This window comes from Coturnix japonica, chromosome 2 (assembly GCF_001577835.2).
Source record: "Coturnix japonica isolate 7356 chromosome 2, Coturnix japonica 2.1, whole genome shotgun sequence".
Classification (NCBI taxonomy): Eukaryota; Metazoa; Chordata; class Aves; order Galliformes; family Phasianidae; genus Coturnix; species Coturnix japonica.
In genome coordinates this window covers 18,221,366-18,240,300 of record NC_029517.1, presented here as the reverse complement: position 1 = coordinate 18,240,300, position 18,935 = coordinate 18,221,366, and the positions used below count along the sequence as shown (strand labels likewise).

The 18,935-nt window shown below is 39.3% G+C and overlaps 1 protein-coding gene across 2 annotated transcripts in view; it reads right to left on the bottom strand.

Annotated features, from left to right (window-relative positions):
• RSU1 (Ras suppressor protein 1) overlaps positions 1-18,935 on the bottom strand; it is a 91,063-nt gene that overhangs the window by 52,760 nt on the left and 19,368 nt on the right. For both annotated transcript variants that reach the window (XM_015853476.2, XM_015853477.1), the window contains 4 exons: positions 15,963-16,081; positions 14,421-14,503; positions 14,036-14,150; positions 2,164-2,296 (listed from right to left, as the gene is read on the bottom strand). In XM_015853476.2, the coding sequence (XP_015708962.1) occupies positions 2,164-2,296; positions 14,036-14,150; positions 14,421-14,503; positions 15,963-16,081 (450 nt within the window). The remainder of the gene's footprint in view (positions 1-2,163; positions 2,297-14,035; positions 14,151-14,420; positions 14,504-15,962; positions 16,082-18,935) is intronic.

Below are 18,935 nucleotides of genomic sequence, written 5' to 3'. Positions count from 1 at the left end.
ATCATATCTCTGAGCACCACAAATAAATGGCTCTTAAACACTTCCAGGGACGGTAACTCAACCACCTCCCTGGGGAGCCTACTCCAGTGTTTAACTATCCTATCTGTAAAGAAGTGTTTCCTAACGTCCAACCTAAGAATACCTTGGTGCAACTTGAAGCCATTTCCCCTCGTCCTGTCACTTGTCACCAGTGAGAAGAGACTTACCCCGCTCTCACTGTAAGCACCTTTCAGATACTGGAAGAGAGCGATAAGGTCTCCCCTCAGCCTCTTTTTCCCCAGACTAAACAGTCCCAGCTCCCTCAGCTTTCTGTCACAGGGCGGAGCACATGTGAAATACCAGCAGTCTAGATCCAAAAGATGTTATTAACTGAGATTCTAATAAAATTACATCGAAATTTTAAAATTATGATTTACATCAAATACTGGTGTGCTGAAAATAATAAAATATCTTTTCAAACGAGTAACATCTGCACACCTGTATTCTCTCATCACTAAACTTAGACAGTAATGAAGGATATGTATATAAATTCTAACTGCTAATATCTAACTAAAATTCTGAATGAAGCATGGAATGACTCTTCGATTCCATTTTTCCTCCTGCTAACAGTTAGAGTCTGATTTTGCTTGCACTGTTAACTACAGAGACTTCAAATATTTACTGTGGACAAAATGAAAATCAGCCCATTAAACAAGACACCATTACACCTCTGCAGCAAATGAGACAACAAACATAACAGGGCTTATTTAAAACAAAGAGCAACAGTTACAAAAACTGATGAATTACAGAAGATTCTCGTTGCAAAAGAAGAATTGCCCGAGCAGTTTATTACTCCACAGCTATAAAGTCATTACTTATTATCTTTTAATTTATTTATATGTACATTTATTTATAACTACCTAACAAGAGCTCCTCCAAAAACTTAGTGTGTCAGATACTAATTTCAGTCCTTGAAACTCCGCTATCTGTGTGAGAACTGCATGAAAGACCCTAATTTCTACTGCTCAAAGATAAATATAAAATCGATCCTAAGAAATTACAACATGAGTTGTAAGTGCAGGTGCACAATGGACTGTGGGGATACTCTAAGGTGACAGATAGCTGCCTCCTTGTACCATGTTTGCAGCACGTAACACTACCAGAAGCCTACTTAAATGCATGAATAATCTTGAGAACTATGTTACATTCCCAGATGTGATTCTTATAACTTAAATTCTCTCAATGAAGAACAGCATACAAAAGCCACTGCTGGATCATTTATAGTTTCATACAAAAATTCATGTCTCAGTTACTTAACTGGAACTCCAAAACTTTCCTCTACTTATGCTTTCTTGGTAATTGAATTGGCAGCTACCATATAAGAACTGTCATAAATACGTCTAAATGACTATCACACAATTTTAAGTTGAGGGGAAATACCAAAAATTAACTTTCCAACCTAGCAGTTGTCCTGTCTGTTAAATTACCTACTGGTTCTAGGAGGACAGCATCAAAGTAGTTGTTAGACATAAAAGTAACTTCCCACCTGACATTTTACTGTGGACTGCTAACACAAACATTTTCAGTTCAAATAAATACTTTAATTCAGTGAATTATTAAACACATTATTTCCCAAACAAATATTCTACATTTGTACAGACTTTAGAATTAAAATGAGAATCCCAGCACAAGGTCTATTTCATCTAATTATACTGTTGAAGGAAGCACTAGTATCTATAATTGAATTAGTAAAGCTAGGGACTTAAGTAAACCAGTCCAGATTAAAAGATGCGAATTCTGGACATCTGTTTCAACACACAGCAACTCGCAGCCAAAGCCATCAATGAACACTTATTTCAATCTATAAAACCTTACTGCACTTACTTAAGATCTCAAAGCTTGCAATTCTTGCTCTTTTACCTTCCTTGTGTTACCTAACAGCTCTTAGAATGAAACAACAAACATAGGACAGCATTGAGCAATCTCTGTACATCCTTAACATGTCTATTTACTCTTCTGTTAGCAAAACTCTTCAATATAAGTTTACAGTTTGCATATTTGCCCCAAATCCCTTGCTAAGGCAGGGATAACGAAAGAAGGGTGTAGCTGATAACACTTTGCTAAGCACACTACAGGAAAAAAAGCCATCACTGATCGCACATAGCAGTGTCACGTGATACTTACTATTTGTATGTTTCTGATCGAATGTACTCAAAAACATGAGACACTCCCAGCTGGAACTGGTCAGCGATAGGGGTCACCCAAGGATTGTTCTCTGCTTTGAACACTTGCTTTTGACCAGTCAAATCCAAATTACCTGAAAGAGATATAAGAAATGGCATAGGAATAAAAAAAAAGTGAAATACAAAAAAGTTTACAGAAATGTCTTCCTGTGAATAAAACACCCTTCAGTCATTTTGGAGAGTACAAACGTAATCAGAGGAAACATTTCAGGTTTAACAGAGTGGAAAAGGAGGACAGAGCAGTTCCCACCATGATGGATGCAGTTGTACAATATTCATTTCAGAGATACAACATACTGCACAGCAGGAATTTATTTGGCACACTATGAGTAATATTTATTCACTGAGTTAGTTTGAAGTAGAGCTTAATCAGTGGATAGGTTTTGGGGTGTCCTTCACAGGAATATATTCAGCCAGCGCTGCCAGAACAAGTGAATAAGAACCTGGGGCTTTCTGATGCCTCTCTCCCTGAACTTCCCAGCTCTATCGCAACATCAGAAGTTTCACATTACCATATCATTAAACACACCCATTGGGCCCACAGGACAAGTCAGCAAGACATCCCTGTCTGCCATGGCTTGCTGGAATGAATGGTGAATGACATTACGGTAAGATTTAACTCTTCTGAAGCTTAACGTTGCAAAGCATTTCTCAGTGACTACTCCAAGCACCATGCCAACACACGATGCCCAAAGGGCTTCTTGCCTTGTCAGTGCCCAGTGAGCTGGTTGCACCTAGATCCCATGATGAGAATCTCCTGTGCCGAGAAACACAAAGACATTCTTGTTACAAGTCAGCTTTACCTGTTTTGTTGACAAGAAGCCTTAAAAATTTTCAGGAAGTTTTTATTGTTTATTTTTGTTTGTTTGTTTTCTGAGAATTTACCATCAGAAACCACAAGAGCAGATGCTCTACCAAAACTTCTCATGGCCATGGTTACAAGAAGCTAAGTTCCAGGAAGGCTTGGCCATTGAAATAAGTGTTCTTTGAATTAAATCAATAAATCTATCAATAAATCTCCGCTACCATTTCAAATCTTTATTTTGCAAATGTTGTGACTAATGGAGTCCCAGCACTACCGTTAGAAATCCATGAGGAAAAACACAAATACAAAAAGACAAAAAAAAAACCAAAAAAAAAAAAAAACACCGCAGAAAACCACAAGAAATGTAACAGAAAAAAATGTACAAGGTTTTGAAGAACAACCAAGCCAAGCCGTGCTGTCACAGAAGACCAGAAGCAATCTGATCTGCTCGTTCTACAAAACAAAAGGCACTGGTGTAAGTCACATGAGCGCTCATGTATGCTACAGGCTCCTGCAAGCTCTTTGCATTTCCCCTTGTTCTGCACTCCTGCTAATCATTACTGGGCTTCTGTCTATACAAAGGGTTAATGCAATTAGAGTAAAGGAAGACCATTATACTGTGTGAAAAGATGTCATGCATCTCATATCGCCTATCAACAAGTTACCATTACCTTGCCCAGCTCATCTGTCAGCTGTCTGAGGCATGTTCTTTTTAAATAACGACACGCAGGAAGCATCTCACCCTGTCAGTCAGCAGCAATTGCCCTAACTGCCTCATGCTCCAGTGCACCCAGTGAGAGGCCTCGCACCCATCTCCTTTATTATGGGATGAGCAGCTCTGGTGTTGTAACAAGGATGAGGAAGCAGGATTAAGCACTGTGACAACGAGGACCTAATAAGCTAGAAGGTGGGGTGTGGGAATCCGTATAGGCTGTCTGAAGGCAGCCTCACTGCTCTCTACTCAGTTGTAAGGCACAGGCCTCCAGGGAGAGCGGCCGCGCTGCAATGAGCAGAAGCCCTCTGACCGGCGCTGCTATGAAGATCATGCATCACTCAGAGACGTACTTTGCAACAGCAAATTGGATTTTCCATTTTATTACCTGCAAAAAAATCACACGCGTTTCTCTCCAACACTACCAACACTGTAAGCACTCACTTATAATTAGAGCTCGGTAAGTACTTCGTCAAGATGAAATGATGCATCTGTGTACAGCTAACAAAAGTAGTTAAAATCATTGGAGAAAAATCTGACCCCATTATGCATCAAATTTAATGTAGCCTCCAAGAATAAGCAACACGCTCCCAAAACCTCAGTAGCGAGCTTCTTAACTGAATTCTGAAGCCCCAAGCTGTTTCAGAAATGTACAGTCCAAGGAATGCTGCCGTATGTTTCCCATCTCCATGGGAAGCTCGCCCACTTCCAATCCTAAATACCACATGCCCGTTTAAATGTAATTAATTGAAATAAATACTATTCTACTAAAGTCAACGAAACCCTACAGCAAAAAGAGATCTGCTCAAGCAAAATGAACTGTCGACCTCCACGTCAAAGCAATCTCTTCATTTCTCTCTACCTCCTGTTTGCCCCAGAAGATAGCGGGGGCAGCTGGAGATACTATGCATTTCACAAGGAAAAAATAATCCGACTATGGAGAAAACTGGAGCACCCTCAACACTGGACACAGACCCAGCTCTCCCAGCTCAGGAGGTAGCTCTGCACCACCACCAGGAGCAGTTACTTAGGGACAAGCAACCCCACAGGGCTTGTCGAATAATGTAATGTATTGTGAAAAGTAACCATGCTTCTGTCTCTGGGGCAAGCAACCAGCAGAGAGCAGGTGCTCTTCCACAGGAGGAGTAAAGGAGGGCTGTCCAGAAGAAAGAAGGAAGAATGCGGCACCGAATATTTTGAACTCTCCCCATACAACACCAAAATTTCCATCTGGAAATCCCTGTAGGTAATGAAGAGCAGAAAATTAGGTGTGGCAGAGAGAGTCTGTCCCACCTTAGCAACACTGGGGGAAGAATGAAGCCTATTACTCCTGCTACAAGTCAAACAAATTGAGAACAAAGAAGCCTTACAATTAAAAAGCAAAACACAGGATAAGAACGTGCCACTCATCAGAGCATCTCACAAAGGGTGATGTCATGACATCCTTTCTGTGTATCCAGCCAAACCACCTGTGAGCTGCCCCAGTGCCCATCTGACCCTGCCAGCGTGGGGCAGAGGCTCAAACCTGCCTGAAGCAACAGCTCCAACATGGGCATGGCCGATCCATGCTGTGCAGCCGGACACCTCACAGACATGTTCCCTCCAAACCACTTGCCTAAAAATGTTTTGTTGTTGTTGTTGATTTATGGCAGCACTGTGCTAAGAAATACCCTTATTCTATCCCTGTAGCATCAGATCCATGGGCCAGAGAAAGAGACGTGGCAAATGTGCCTTTATGCACAGTGTCCAGCAGCAGCAGCACTCTGCCTCGAGGCTTTATATACTGTTCTGCAGCTCAGATCACATCAAATCCCTCTGATATTTTTAGTAAGCAAAAGGCAGGATTGCCTCTAGTAAAAATCCAGTACTGAAGATTCAATCACAAAGTATTTTAGAGTTGGAGACTGCATTGGTCATTATTAGTGTGCTTTTCCCATGCACATCACCTTATCAAAAAACAACCCATTTATCATTAATAAAATTTAGTATAACTGGTAGACTACAACTGTATTTCTTTATAATGGACTCAAGCACACCCCATCCTGGGTGCTGTTTCACGGAAAAGGCAGCTATGCTTCCCCTGCTCCTCCCCCAGTAAATCTACCCTGCATGTGATCTCAAGTGTGTTAGTTAATGTTTGTTGTTATTTTCCTCAGTGCTGTTGAAATAAAAGCATTTTGCATGAACACTCGTATTCTGTTCTACTGCCTGCAAAGTCCAGAAGAGCTCATAAAAGCAGATAAAATGATGCCTCCCCCGGTCTTGTTTGCAGAAAATAAGCATCAGACCCAGTGATAATGCAAAGTATAACCCTGACTAAGGGTGTCTCCAGACTTACCAGGCTCCTCCTGTCTAGCCTGCAAGCACCCCTTATATTCAACTGTAAGTCCCTCACCCTCTTGTGATATATGGTATATCTGATGTATAACATTTACCTAATTGATGTATATTTAAAGTACGGTAAGGTATGATTAGTATACATAGGCATTGCTTTAGTATAAACAATGTGGAACAGAACGAACACAAAACCGACATGTCCTTTCCACTCCAACGCCCCTTGGCAACACTTTAAATACTTTCAAAAATTAAAAGGTGAAATAAAGTAATTAAACAACTCTGACATTTGAAAAGTGAGCATTGGCATTCAGCATAAGAAGCATGATCCTAGCTGTAAAATGCCAGATCAACGCTTCTTTGTAGTGGTTTAAATTCATCCCTAGTGGAGTTTCATTAAAATCAATAGAATTCCAGCTGAAATAATTTGGGGTCTATATACTGTTACATTTCCCTTCTGGTTCCTACTGATATTCTGCCCCACTTCCAGCTTAAACTTTACAGTACCAACCTCCAGGAGAGTCCTCGAGTAGAAACGCATTCGTTTCAATTATTCCTCTTAAAATTGCAATTTAAAAGTTCTTTCCCTTTACAACACAGAGGTCTCACTCTTTCAGTGTCATACATCGGACAGGAGGAATGAAATAAAACTAATTTCTTTATTTAGATATAAATACCCTTGAATCCTGTTTTATTAAAGGCTAAGCAAGGGATCAGTCTACTACAATAATTTTAAACTTAGGTTGTATGTAAAAATATGTCTGTCCTGGATTGTTTTAGATTTGCTTTACACTACAGAGCTTATAATTTTTATTACTTTTGTGGCATGTGCTTTCTCTCCATAGGGAGAGAGAGATTGGTTCATGTGTGGGGGTGGAAGAAATGTCCTGACTATTATTTTGTAAAAATGATACCAAAGCAATTAATTGTGAAGACAGCCTTAAATTCTATGTTAAAAGAAAGAAAGAAAGAAAATATATATATATATATATGTATATATATATACACTTCTATGCCATAGAATGAATGTTATCAAAAGCAAATGATTCTTACACAAGACTTAAGTGCATGTAAGCTGATCATTAACTCATATCATCCCTATAAAAGGGAAGATCATCTCTGCTTTGAAGACCTCTATCACTTTTGAAGGAGTAGCAGAAGAGAGTAGACTTAAATGGCTCTTATAAAGGAGCAATAGGGAGACCCAGAGCACAGTAAGGACTTGTACATAAGCAAAGTGTGACTCAGTCTTCTTTGGCATCAGATAAAATTATTATGGAAATAGTACAATAACATCTACAGCTCCATGACACTGTTAAGAATACACATTTGCTTAATTAATGAAATACTGTGGACTAAAAGAAAACAACCAGTAAACCTAAACTTAGACTGAAGCCTCCAGAAAATTAATCCCAGCAACAATTCCGTCCTCTGGCCTTTAAGCTATTTTACCAAAGTAACTCTAACAGTATCACGTGGAGTCATCAGTACATCAGATAACCCCAAAACAGTATTGGTTTTGTTTAGAGAGAAGTTGTCTAACAGAGAAAACAGGTTCAAGTCTCAAATAACAAGTCAGATCAAGTGCATGCTAATAAGCTTAACATATTCTCCACAGCATCTGTCAGATAGAAGCAGGATGGGAGTTTTCCTCTGGCCGTGTTTCTGACCACTCAGATGGGAATGCTGAAGCCTTGCCTGCGAGTGTAAGATGGGAAGCCCCAGGAGAAGTCTGAATGAGTGATACAAAAGGCAGACACTGAAGACTCAGCTCATCCTCAGTTCTACAATTACTTTCAGGGACAGAAAACAAGAGTACAGACACAATCACATCACGTCAGTCTGAGTTCTGAGACTTAAGTGAAAATTTCCAATAATGAGTTCAGAGATTAGAGCCCGTCTTGAATTTTTTCTTGAATACATCTAACAACTGACCTTTGCCCAGCTATCACCTTGTCAGTTCAGGAACTGAAGCAATTAACAAAGACAGTTTAAACATATGGTCTGAAAAACATTTTGCCATGGAGATTCTGCCACTGGTGCTTTGTTCAAACTGCTCATCACTTTGTTAAAACACATTTTTCATTTCTGTTCTGGACTGCCTCGGTTCCCCAGTATTGCTGCTTAGAACTTGAATTCTTTACCCTTGAAGTCAAGGTGAGGTGAAACGAGGCCAAATTGTACATCTTCAGCCACTGCTTTCATCATTCTAAGGGAAGAGGATTTTACTCCCAAGCATCTCAACCTTTCATAGCACTGAATTCACACTGTTTTAAGCCCTCTTCTGAGATATTTACATGAAATTCCAACAAAATAACAAAGGTCAGCCAGAATCATTATAGCAAAGCATAGCGGAGAAGGTAACAGTAGGAGACTTTCACTCAAGAATGTGTCAGAACTGAAGATGAAGCCTAGGAAAACAAGAGAGTGCATGAAATACCAAACTTCTCCCGTAATCAACATATCAGGTATTAAGTATAGGAGGAATACAGACCTAACCTGACAAATCTGCAATTTCATATCCAAATCAGAGGAAGACTGGTTAACTCACCTGGATGAAGTCCTGGCAATTTCTACCATTGCTCCCCACAACAAACCTGACATTAGCAGGATGACAAGTACAAAATATAAGCAATATTAACATTCACAGATGACAGCCACCAAGCAGGACCTCACTCAGCCCTGCACACAAGGCTCTCCCCTCAGCCCACAGCCCTGCACTAACACCTCGTACCCTCGTACAACAAACCTCGCTGCATCGGCAGCCAAAGCCCCACCACATGCAGCCTGCAGGCACAGGTACCAAGGCAACCGGGCTCGTGGCACTGTGTGGGTAGCTACAGGGAAGTGGAGAAGAAGCAGCATTCTGACAGAAATCCAAGAAATTATTTCCAAATGTTTTCTATATTCTATCTAACATCATTCTAAATGACTTCTGGCCAGGCTAGATTCATTTCTCCAACATTCCTAATACAAATAAAAGAGACCCCTGGCTAGACAACCTATAAGAATTTGGAGGCTCCAGTTTTCTTTCTTTGAATGGTGAAACTGCTGGAAATACCATTTGCTTCATTGCTCCTTGTAACAACCACACAGTGCTGATGGGGCTCTCTGGGAGCACACCAGCAGTCACTGCAACAAGCTCCCAAAGTGTCAGCTGAGAATCCAAGTGTCACAACGCACCACAGACAGGGTTTGGAACAAAGAGAATTAACGTGATGTTGAAGCAGTTAAACATCAGAGATATTTCAATGGAACAGGAAGCTTAGAGGATCAGCATCCTGATTTATGTTGAAATATGTTGCATATTTTACCAACTTCAGGCTCCCGGGGGATTCTCAATTACACAAGAATTCAACAAAGCATTCTCTCATTGAAGGGTCTCTATCAGACCAAAATCTAGTTAAGACAAGTTCAAAATGGATTGACTGTACCTTCCAAACTTCCCTTTAAGCACAGCTTGCACAGCATTCAGCAGAATGAGCCCAGTTTTAGGGGCCATGAAAATCATAAGGCTTAACAACAACAACAAACATAGCTCTGATTGGCTCTAGCTACAGTGCTATTAACTACAGTCCCCACAGAAAAGATACAATTATTTGCTGACAGAAACATTATTTTATGTCGATGATAAGTGGAATCACAATGCAATCAACACAAGCAAAGGCTGCACACACACTGTATCATCTGAGAAGCGACAGCAGGATTTGCCTATTTTTAAAACTAATACAAGATGAAATTTGGAATTTTAGAACTTGGGCAAGAATTACAGCAGTGTAAGGAAATGAATACCTGCGGTGTAAGCCTAACAGATGGGCTACAGAAAACATCTTTCTGGGTATAGTGGAGTTTTGCAGAGTTCTCGTTTCTTCCCATATGCCTTAATACTCATCAAGTGAGACACGGAACCAGTCAATGACATGAAAATCTATTTATGTTTATTTTTAAGCTTAAACTAAGCCTGAAACGAGAAATACAACAACAGCATTCACAAATTCTGTAAAACACTTTCCTTATATAAATAATTTGACTACAATCTATCTTGTTAAGTAAATTTTTCTATTATTCCTTAACTAGTAATAACTGCCCTATCGACCATCCTGGAAAACACGTTCTTTTGTTTATCCACTGCTAAGTTTATTAAAGCTTCTTATCCTCTCACACCACTTTAGTCTTGGTTTGCAAAGTAGAAGCAGGTCTGTTCTTTTTTAATTGGCAATGTATCAATTAAGTGTTCCAGCACTCAGGGCCAGTGTCTGGAGCTCAAGACACTCAGCTTCCAGCAAGTGTCACAGCCTGCTATGTGCAGATGTGAACTGTCTGTGCTGTGACACAGGTAGAGTGCAGCGGTCATTGATACTGGGAGAAGTAAAGTTTGGTGCTTACCTGAAGAATATTTAGAAAAGAAATCTTTTGTGAAGTGATTCTTATGCTTGCACATACCTGTTATAATTACCTAAGTAAACTGCTTTTTCAATTAATATTAACTCGAGCAAATAACTGCAGCAACTACTTTGTGTAATTCACAAATTCCAGTCACTTCAAAAGCCTAAGGATCCCTTGAACTTTCTATTTAAAGCCAGTCCTTTATTCAAAGAAGATAATTCAGCCCTTCGTAATTAAAGAAATGATTTAAGAATTACTTAACCAGTCTGAGACACAGATTTAATTTATAGAAATGTTTTACCCTCCATAAAAGGAAACATGACTACTGACCCCATCAAGTTAGTTTGGCTGTTTTAAAGGGATGAGTTTTCTACATCTCAAGCATATACCTTTCACTTAACTGTTCCTACCAGTGCGACTCATCACCTGAGGAAATCATATCATCAACTAGAATCGTAACGAAATCTATACTTAGAAGCCATCGATTCCAACATTCAGTAGATAATTAAACATGGATCCTCAGAGAACACTGTACTTCCCCCATGTCAAAATAAGAGAGAACTCTGCACATGTGCACACACATGTTGGCGGCATGCTGATCAACGCAGCACTGGAATATGTGTTTCAAAAATCACACCATTTGTTTTCACATCAAAAACGCAAACCTAGGGATAAGTAAGTTGCACGCCCAGGGCAGCTATTTACATTTGGCTACAACTTTGTAAATGATCGCACATCACACACTTAATCTTACACCGCTGATTCTGCTAAGAAACTCTTTTAAGAAGCACATACAGGTCCACCCAGATGACCATACAATGAACTTAAAATGCTCTCATTGATCTTACTAATTGCATCTGCCACTGTACGTGGTTCTTCTCTCTACTCAGCTTTCTTTCTAAACACCGTTCCAATTGTTAAATGGTCAGAATACACAAAGTGACAGATTTAGTGCTTCCTTGGCAATTTATATAACTGACTGCAACTCTGTTGTTGCAGTGAATCATGATTTATTTGTCTCACAATGCAGCACATAACCTTTTAAATGCTAGAGAAAAAAATGCCAGCGCCTCTTTAAAGTTTATATATGACTGCCCACCACCGTTCCTCATGAACGGGGTTTTGAGAGACAAATGATAAAAACAAGCTGTGAATTCCACCCACCTACTCCCGGCCATTTCCTGCATTCATCATGCACACATACTGTATTTACAGACAAGCATCCTCAACACGAGCACCAATACACCGTTCAGTTTCCTCACTTCCTCCTGGACAAGAATCCCTTCCTCAGGCTAATGGCAGTAACGCTGCTATGTGCAGACCAGGTCAATGCAGACAGGCCCCAGCCCTGATTAACACACTCAGCCATCTCAGGTGGAATTAGCACAGACAACACGGGTTTATTTACTGCTTTCTCAGTTCCAAAATGTTGACCCCAGTGCCTGCATATGGCCTTTTCTTGTACCTGCCTTACCATCCATGCCTTCTTCTGCACTCACTTCCATTACCTTATAGATTCAGTTCACTGTTTTCCCTCACCTTCTTGTTCAGATAAGCTGGTTTACTTGGCTGTTTATATTGCACCCATCTCCCTGGTAAATGAACAGCTAAGGAGTCACTGTTGTCCACCACTGCCTGGGCTACTAAGGCTCATAAGGCAGTCACAAGCCTTCAGCACCTTTAATCAAGAAAGCAATAATAAGAGAGGAAAGATTACTTTAAGCGGACCAGCAGTGCCTCCAATTAATGAAATAGGACCAGCTCACTGAAAAGCTATTTATCCAACATGCAGTGCACAAAGCATTTGGATAATTCTTACATTATAATTCAATTTAAAAAACGGAGGAGGGAGAACTCAGGAAGTAGATTTTTTTCCACAAATGGCACCTATGAAATTACTAGTCCATTCATTAGGTCCATCTGCAATGGAATGCTTCTCTAAATTGTCCTTATTTACAAAAGGGCAAACACAGCTGCAGACCTGAGGTGACTTCCAGCCATTCAGCAAATCCATTAACTCCTACCTCAGCTCAAAGATCAGCTGCAAAGCCCACTTGGTGTCCTATTTACCAAACTCCATTCCCTAAATGTTTTCTTAAATGTCTAACAAACAAGCAGAACATTTCTTCTTAACTTCGGAGTAATGTTCTCTGGAAACATATCATAAAATTTGAGTTAGTTTAGTTATTTGATATAACTCTAGGTGTGCTATAAACTGCAATACAAATTAGGCCAACCAATCAAGAATGAGGATCCTGAGACCATAAGATGAAACACTGGGAAATTCACACATAGTAGAGAAGTATAGCCTATAGAAGAGCAGCTGAATAATAAAGAGCAGAGAGGACAAGTCAGTGCACCTTGCCTGGATCAGGTAGGTCAAAATTACAAGCCCTTTTCCTTCCAAATTGCAATAGTGTTCTACAAAGTAAACAAATGCTAACTAGAGAGGAAAAATGCTTCCCTTATCTATCTGAAATTGTGCAGATCAGTGCAAACAAATGTCAGAAACTTTAAGTGTTTCCATTTAGTTTGGATGATGACAGTAAAACTATTTAAAATGAATTTGCTGTTCTGCTTATAAAGCAGCAGCATGTTTAGAGCATTCAGTTAGCCACAGAAGGTGCTTAGATTCAGTTCAGCATTTAACTTCCACTTCCGAGGAAAAAAAAGCAAGGCTGTAACTTAGGAATCTACAGAAATGTACAAATACTGCACATGTCTAAAACATTACTGCAGTTGAAGGAGACATTATAAATAGGACTAACCAAAAGCTAAAGGAAATATACCTCAGTGTCATGGAAAAAACATCTGAAACTAAAAAAACAAGCAGCTTTCATCCACCAAGAGAAAAAAAACAAGGATAGATCATGTCTGCTACATTGGTAATGGCACAACATTATGGTAGGTAAATTATCAGAGTCACAGTAAATATCCATTTTGCCTTTGTCACTCACATAAAAGGGAATACTCAATGCAAATTCATCAGAATCAATACTTAAGTTTCAAAGAAAAACTTTACCTTCTAGGTTGAAAGGAGTTATTATATATGAAATAATCATAACTACAAACGGCCAATAACACAAATTCAAAGTACATCATCAACCAGCCCCACTGCTTTAAAACCTTTTAACTCACTACTACAAGACCACTGAAAGAGATCCTCTGATTTAGCTAATAACTTTACAAGAACAGTCACAAATAAGTCACTTATGCTGTTTGATTTTGGCTGATCCAAATAGCATTTTCAAAATCCAGACAGAGATAGTAATAGTTTAACAGATCCTGTATTTATGACATAAAAAGCAGAACTGGCAGTCAAGACTACTAATAAACAAGGAATACAGATAAAAATCTAATAAAATGAGACAGCATCTTCTGGTCCTTCCTGAATATCAAGTAGATGTGAAAGAGAGAGTATTTCCTGGGGGAAAGTATTTAACAGCTAATTTATAATTTAACAATTATGACTTTAGCACAATAATTTCTTAAGGGTTTAACAACAGGCTTTGTTCAGAGGGAATACATCACATTGTGATTGCTATTATTCAAATAAATAATTATCCATGATCTTACCTAGTTCTGGGGGCAGCACAGTAAGACGATTTCCCTGGATATGAAGTTCCTTAAGCTGATTGAGCTCCCCAATTTCTTTAGGCAGTGATATCAGGTCATTGTCTCTGAGACTCAGCTAAGAGTGAACATAAAGTAGTCAGAACAACTTCTGGTTACCCTTAGAGCAGCCTAAAACTGAACTATACTCTATCTTGCCTCCCCCACTCCAGAACACTCGATTCTTTCAATTTATTTACAAGTGTCTGCTGATGAACAAGAAACAGTACCAGGTTTAGTGGTCTATTCCTGCAAAAATACTCTACTACTTCTCAAATTGACTAGATTCTATTCCTACAAGCATTGCAAAAGTGAATTGATTTTCCAAGAATTTAGATAAATTACTTACTATCTGCAACTTTGTGAGCTTCCCAATATCTGGCGGCAGGATTTCAAAATCGTTGTCACTTAGATAGAGTGCACGCAGGGTGGCTGCAAATTAAATAGCAATATATAAACAGGGTGGCATATAACCCAACCATTTGAGGTCTAATCAATAAAAGGGAGTCAGGTTTGATTAATAACCCTGACTTGGTGAAAAGCCTTTGACATACCCAGGGCTCACGATAATAACAAGCAGGTCAAACTTAGATTTACTGGCTTATTACATTGTTGGTGAGTTCAGGAAAACATCTATATTCAAAAGGACTGACACAATTAACAATTTCTACAATAGTGGACTGTGGCAGGTTCTGGCATATAGTCTCAATGCTCAACTGTCAGAATGGAGTCATTACTCTTGATTATTCCCTGATTCTTATTTATCACACCAATCTGCATCCTAAACAAACATAAAAAAAATCAGCTGAGTTTATGGACAAATACACATCTATATTGAGCTCTATAGAAAGCACAGTATAAGACTGGGAGAGAGTTCTTAAAAGGGAGTAATATGGCAGGCTCAAATTATATAGTTTGAAATCTACACAGCGCCCATGAAATACACAAGAGAAAAAACAAGCACAACTTTGTAGCTTGCTATTACTGAATAAGCATATCTGACAGGTTTTTGGAAAAAAAAGATTAAAATGGAAACTCATGAAGATTCTTGAAGATTCAAGAAGATTCTGATTCTCTCATGCACTTTACTCCTCCTCCTTTCATTTCATTATATGTGACCGTTTTTAATAAAGCTTACTTATAAATTTCCTTCTGTCAGGTTACAACCACAAAATCTGTCTCAGACTGCAGCATCCCTTCCTCTCCCCTCATTTATCACTCTTGCTAGTTAATGCACTGATCCTGGAGCCACTTCAGCTTAGTATCCAGAAAAGACTGGTAAGGTAGCAGCAGAATCACTGAAAGCCAGAAAGTGCCAGAATTCAAGTTGCTTAGGCAACCATAATGCAACTCTTTTGCATGTATGCATTACAATATCTTTAACTATGTGAGCATATTTTCTAACATAACAAAGATCAGCTTAGTTCTGCTATCTATCTGCCAAACCTTGTAACCTTAGCAATTTTTTTTTGCATGTTTTTAACATATTGATCAGTTCAACACCCCCAAGCTGTTAAAACTGTTTCCATAATTAACCATCACAAACACAATTGTTTCCAGAGTCAACATACAAAAGTTGCTTTGCACAACAGTATATTCCCCTCTGGAGCTTTTGAGCCTACAGAATGCTTGAACCGAGCATGGGGACAAAGGAAATGTTACTCAGAAGAAAACTAAGTAAGTCTTCTCATGTCCAAAGATGTCAGGTAACTGTATATCAGTGACAAATATCGTTGAGCTGTGTAGAAATATTCAAGAGGTATTCAAAGACGGAAAACATAAATAACAGAAAAATTCTGTTCGAGTTTGGTCTCCATCAAATAAATTTCAAGTGCAGAAAGCAAAGCGCCGCATCACAAAGATTTGTAGAGTTTTTTTAAAAGTTCCTTACTCAGATAGAAGAAGTTTCCAGGTAGCGAATTTTCATTTAAGTTGTTGTAAGTCAAGTCAAGAACCTCCAGTGCTGGTAAAGATCCAAACCCCCTTGGCAAGGTATTTAATCTGTTCATGCTGTACACGAGAGAAAAAAAACAAAACATGACATCAGTGTGCTGTTCATCTGGCAGGGATAACGAACAACATTCTCATTGCTAAAAAACCTAACCTATACCAGACTTCATTTTCCTTTTGTTTAGTTCGCTATAAGATACTGAGCAAGTCTTCTGTGATGCAGACTTTTCTCAGCTCTCACTTTGATAAGTATTTCCAAAATCTATGTCTTCACTGTATCACAGCTATGCTGATCAAAGAGCCACACCTGAAAAAGGGAGCAAAAGGGAAAGTGGTGCTGTATTCAGCTTCAGCAGTGTGCCATGGAGCAAACCAGTCCTTGGCAGCTGACCCATCTTCTAGCTAGCTAAACAATGAACCACCATTTTGTACCTCACACATCTTGACCATCTGCTGTCCTCCACATAGGGTATTTCTTCACCAGACACGAGCAGGAATACTTCAGCTCTATGACATTTACACACACTGAAAGCTGCTGTTCTTAAGACCATCGCTTGTCTGCCATAACCATGGGTGTTTAGGGAGCACAATGCAAAAAGCAGTTGCCCCACTAATTGATAAGGCTTGAGTCTAAATACAGCTCATTCAACCAGTCTTGCAGGGTTCAGGACTGTAGTTCCCAGTGGCAACAGCCAGAACTACAAGGGGAAAACTGACAATGAAAAGGTTTGTCTGATAACTTGGAACAAACAGGATACAGGAGGACAGAAATCTCCACCTAAACTCAAATTGCTGGAATTAAAAAACTCAGGTAATGTCTGGAGTGGTTGCAATGACAAAGGAAGGCAAACAAGCTGGAGATGATATTAAAATACCCTCACTGTTTGTAGATGAAGTAGAGCTCTGGCTGAACCACAGAACTATCGGTTTATTAATATTGTCTTCAGGACACGCACACTGGATACAAAGTGGGATCTTGCTTCATTTGTTACCAGGGTTTGAAAACAGAAAAGAGAAGGTGGACACCTTCAGGAACAGTGTGTAAGATTATGGGTAGTTATTTTAAGGAATAAAGAAATTAGTTCTTGCATGATTTGGGGAAACAAACACGACTTCCACATTATCTTTTAACATTTCCTGAATTTAACTCTCTTTCTGACAAGAAGTGATAAACAGCAACAGCCACAGCTGAGGAACCATCTCACTCATTTGTCTGCACATGTAGAAAAGTACATTCTCACTGAGTGCAGCAGTACTTAATATCATGAGATGAAGATTAACAAGTGCCAAAGTTACTTCTGCACACTGTTAACAAACCCAGATCTAATAAACCATTTGTATTACACAACAAGACAGGCTCCATTTGCTATGCGATGTGTAGACAACGTACAGCTGGCATTACCATTAGCAAATCAGCTGGACACCAATTTAACAGACTCATTAATGTAACTCAAAAGGATCAGGTAGTAAGAGTCAAACATTTGTAAAGGACTTTGTCCCAGAAGAATTCCACAGAATTAAAATCCCAATCTTCCTGTCATGGAACTCCTGTGAAGAACTTTGCCCATATTAATTGCATATTCTTGCTCGTAGGATGTCTTACCATACAGCAGGTGGTAAGTGGGAAAACAGATTGCCCTGTTCTACAAAGGACATGCACCTAGTATTACTGCTGAAGTGGCAGCTACTAAGACACAAAAGAACATTCTCCACTGTTACTCCTGGAGATTTGTCACTGCTTTAGAAACAGTTTTTATTTGTTAAGACTAAAAGCAGCTGCTTTTTCAGTTGTAAGAGATAAAGGCCCCGATGGTCTTCCCTTTTGTAGGCAAAGAACAGGAAGAGAACGAATCTCCTGTTTGTAACAGACAGAAGACTTGTTCTTTGGTATAGAACAAGAACTAGCTGAAAGGCCCTGCCAAGGACTATGCAAACAAAATTTCCCATTCTAGTTTTAGCATAGCAGTACATACACCTTCCACTTCCTACCAAACCTCTTGACCCTTTTGCACTGAAATCCTCCCAGAAATATTACTCAAGCTGTCCCTCTTCTCTAGCAGGCTGTTTTGATGCCTTGTGTGTGCACATGTGCTCTGCAGACGACAAGAGGGTTCCCACCCAGACGAACTACTCAGGCAGGGCAGTTTGTCCTTAAATTGACACTTCAGAACCTATTTTTTGCACTGCTATATTCCAGGCTGTAAATCTCTAGCCCAGAAGATGGTGAACCTTGAGAAAGAGCATTTAAATTACAAAATCCTTGTAGGCCCCTTCCAACTCAGGATACTTCCTGACTCTACAATAGGAAAAGTGTTGAAGATCCATATTTGAATTACATTAACACTTGTCACTTCTTTAATTGATGGAAATTCTTCCCCCCTCCATATAAAGCAGCACTTCTGTATACCATTCTAAACTTGCCAAACCCCAAGCTGCATAAAGTTCTACTTCTCAGAGCAAACATTAATTCATGATCAGTTCCAAGTTCAGACAGCTATTAGGGCACAGTAGAGATCTAAAGAGATCAAACAAAGACCAGAGAAGACACATCATCTTGAAAATGTTTATTTGCATGCCAGCAGTTCAGGAAGCAATTCAATTATCAGCACTTTACAAAAGTACCTAAAGCTGGATACTTAGAGCCCAGCCAAAATTATTTGATATTTCAAGTAGTAAAACAAACTCAGTTAAATTAAGGTTTCCAAAAGTTGAATTTATAATCCAAACATTCTTTCCATGAGAAGCCTACAAAATTAAAGCTTCCCCTCACCAAGGCTTTCCTAAGCAGTTATACTTTAATGTGTCCAATTAGTTTCAAGAAAGTTCATTTCAGGTTCATTTTAATAATTCAAGAAAGTCTTCTGCTACTGTAGTTATAATGGAATGCCACCAACTCTACTTGAATATGGTGCCT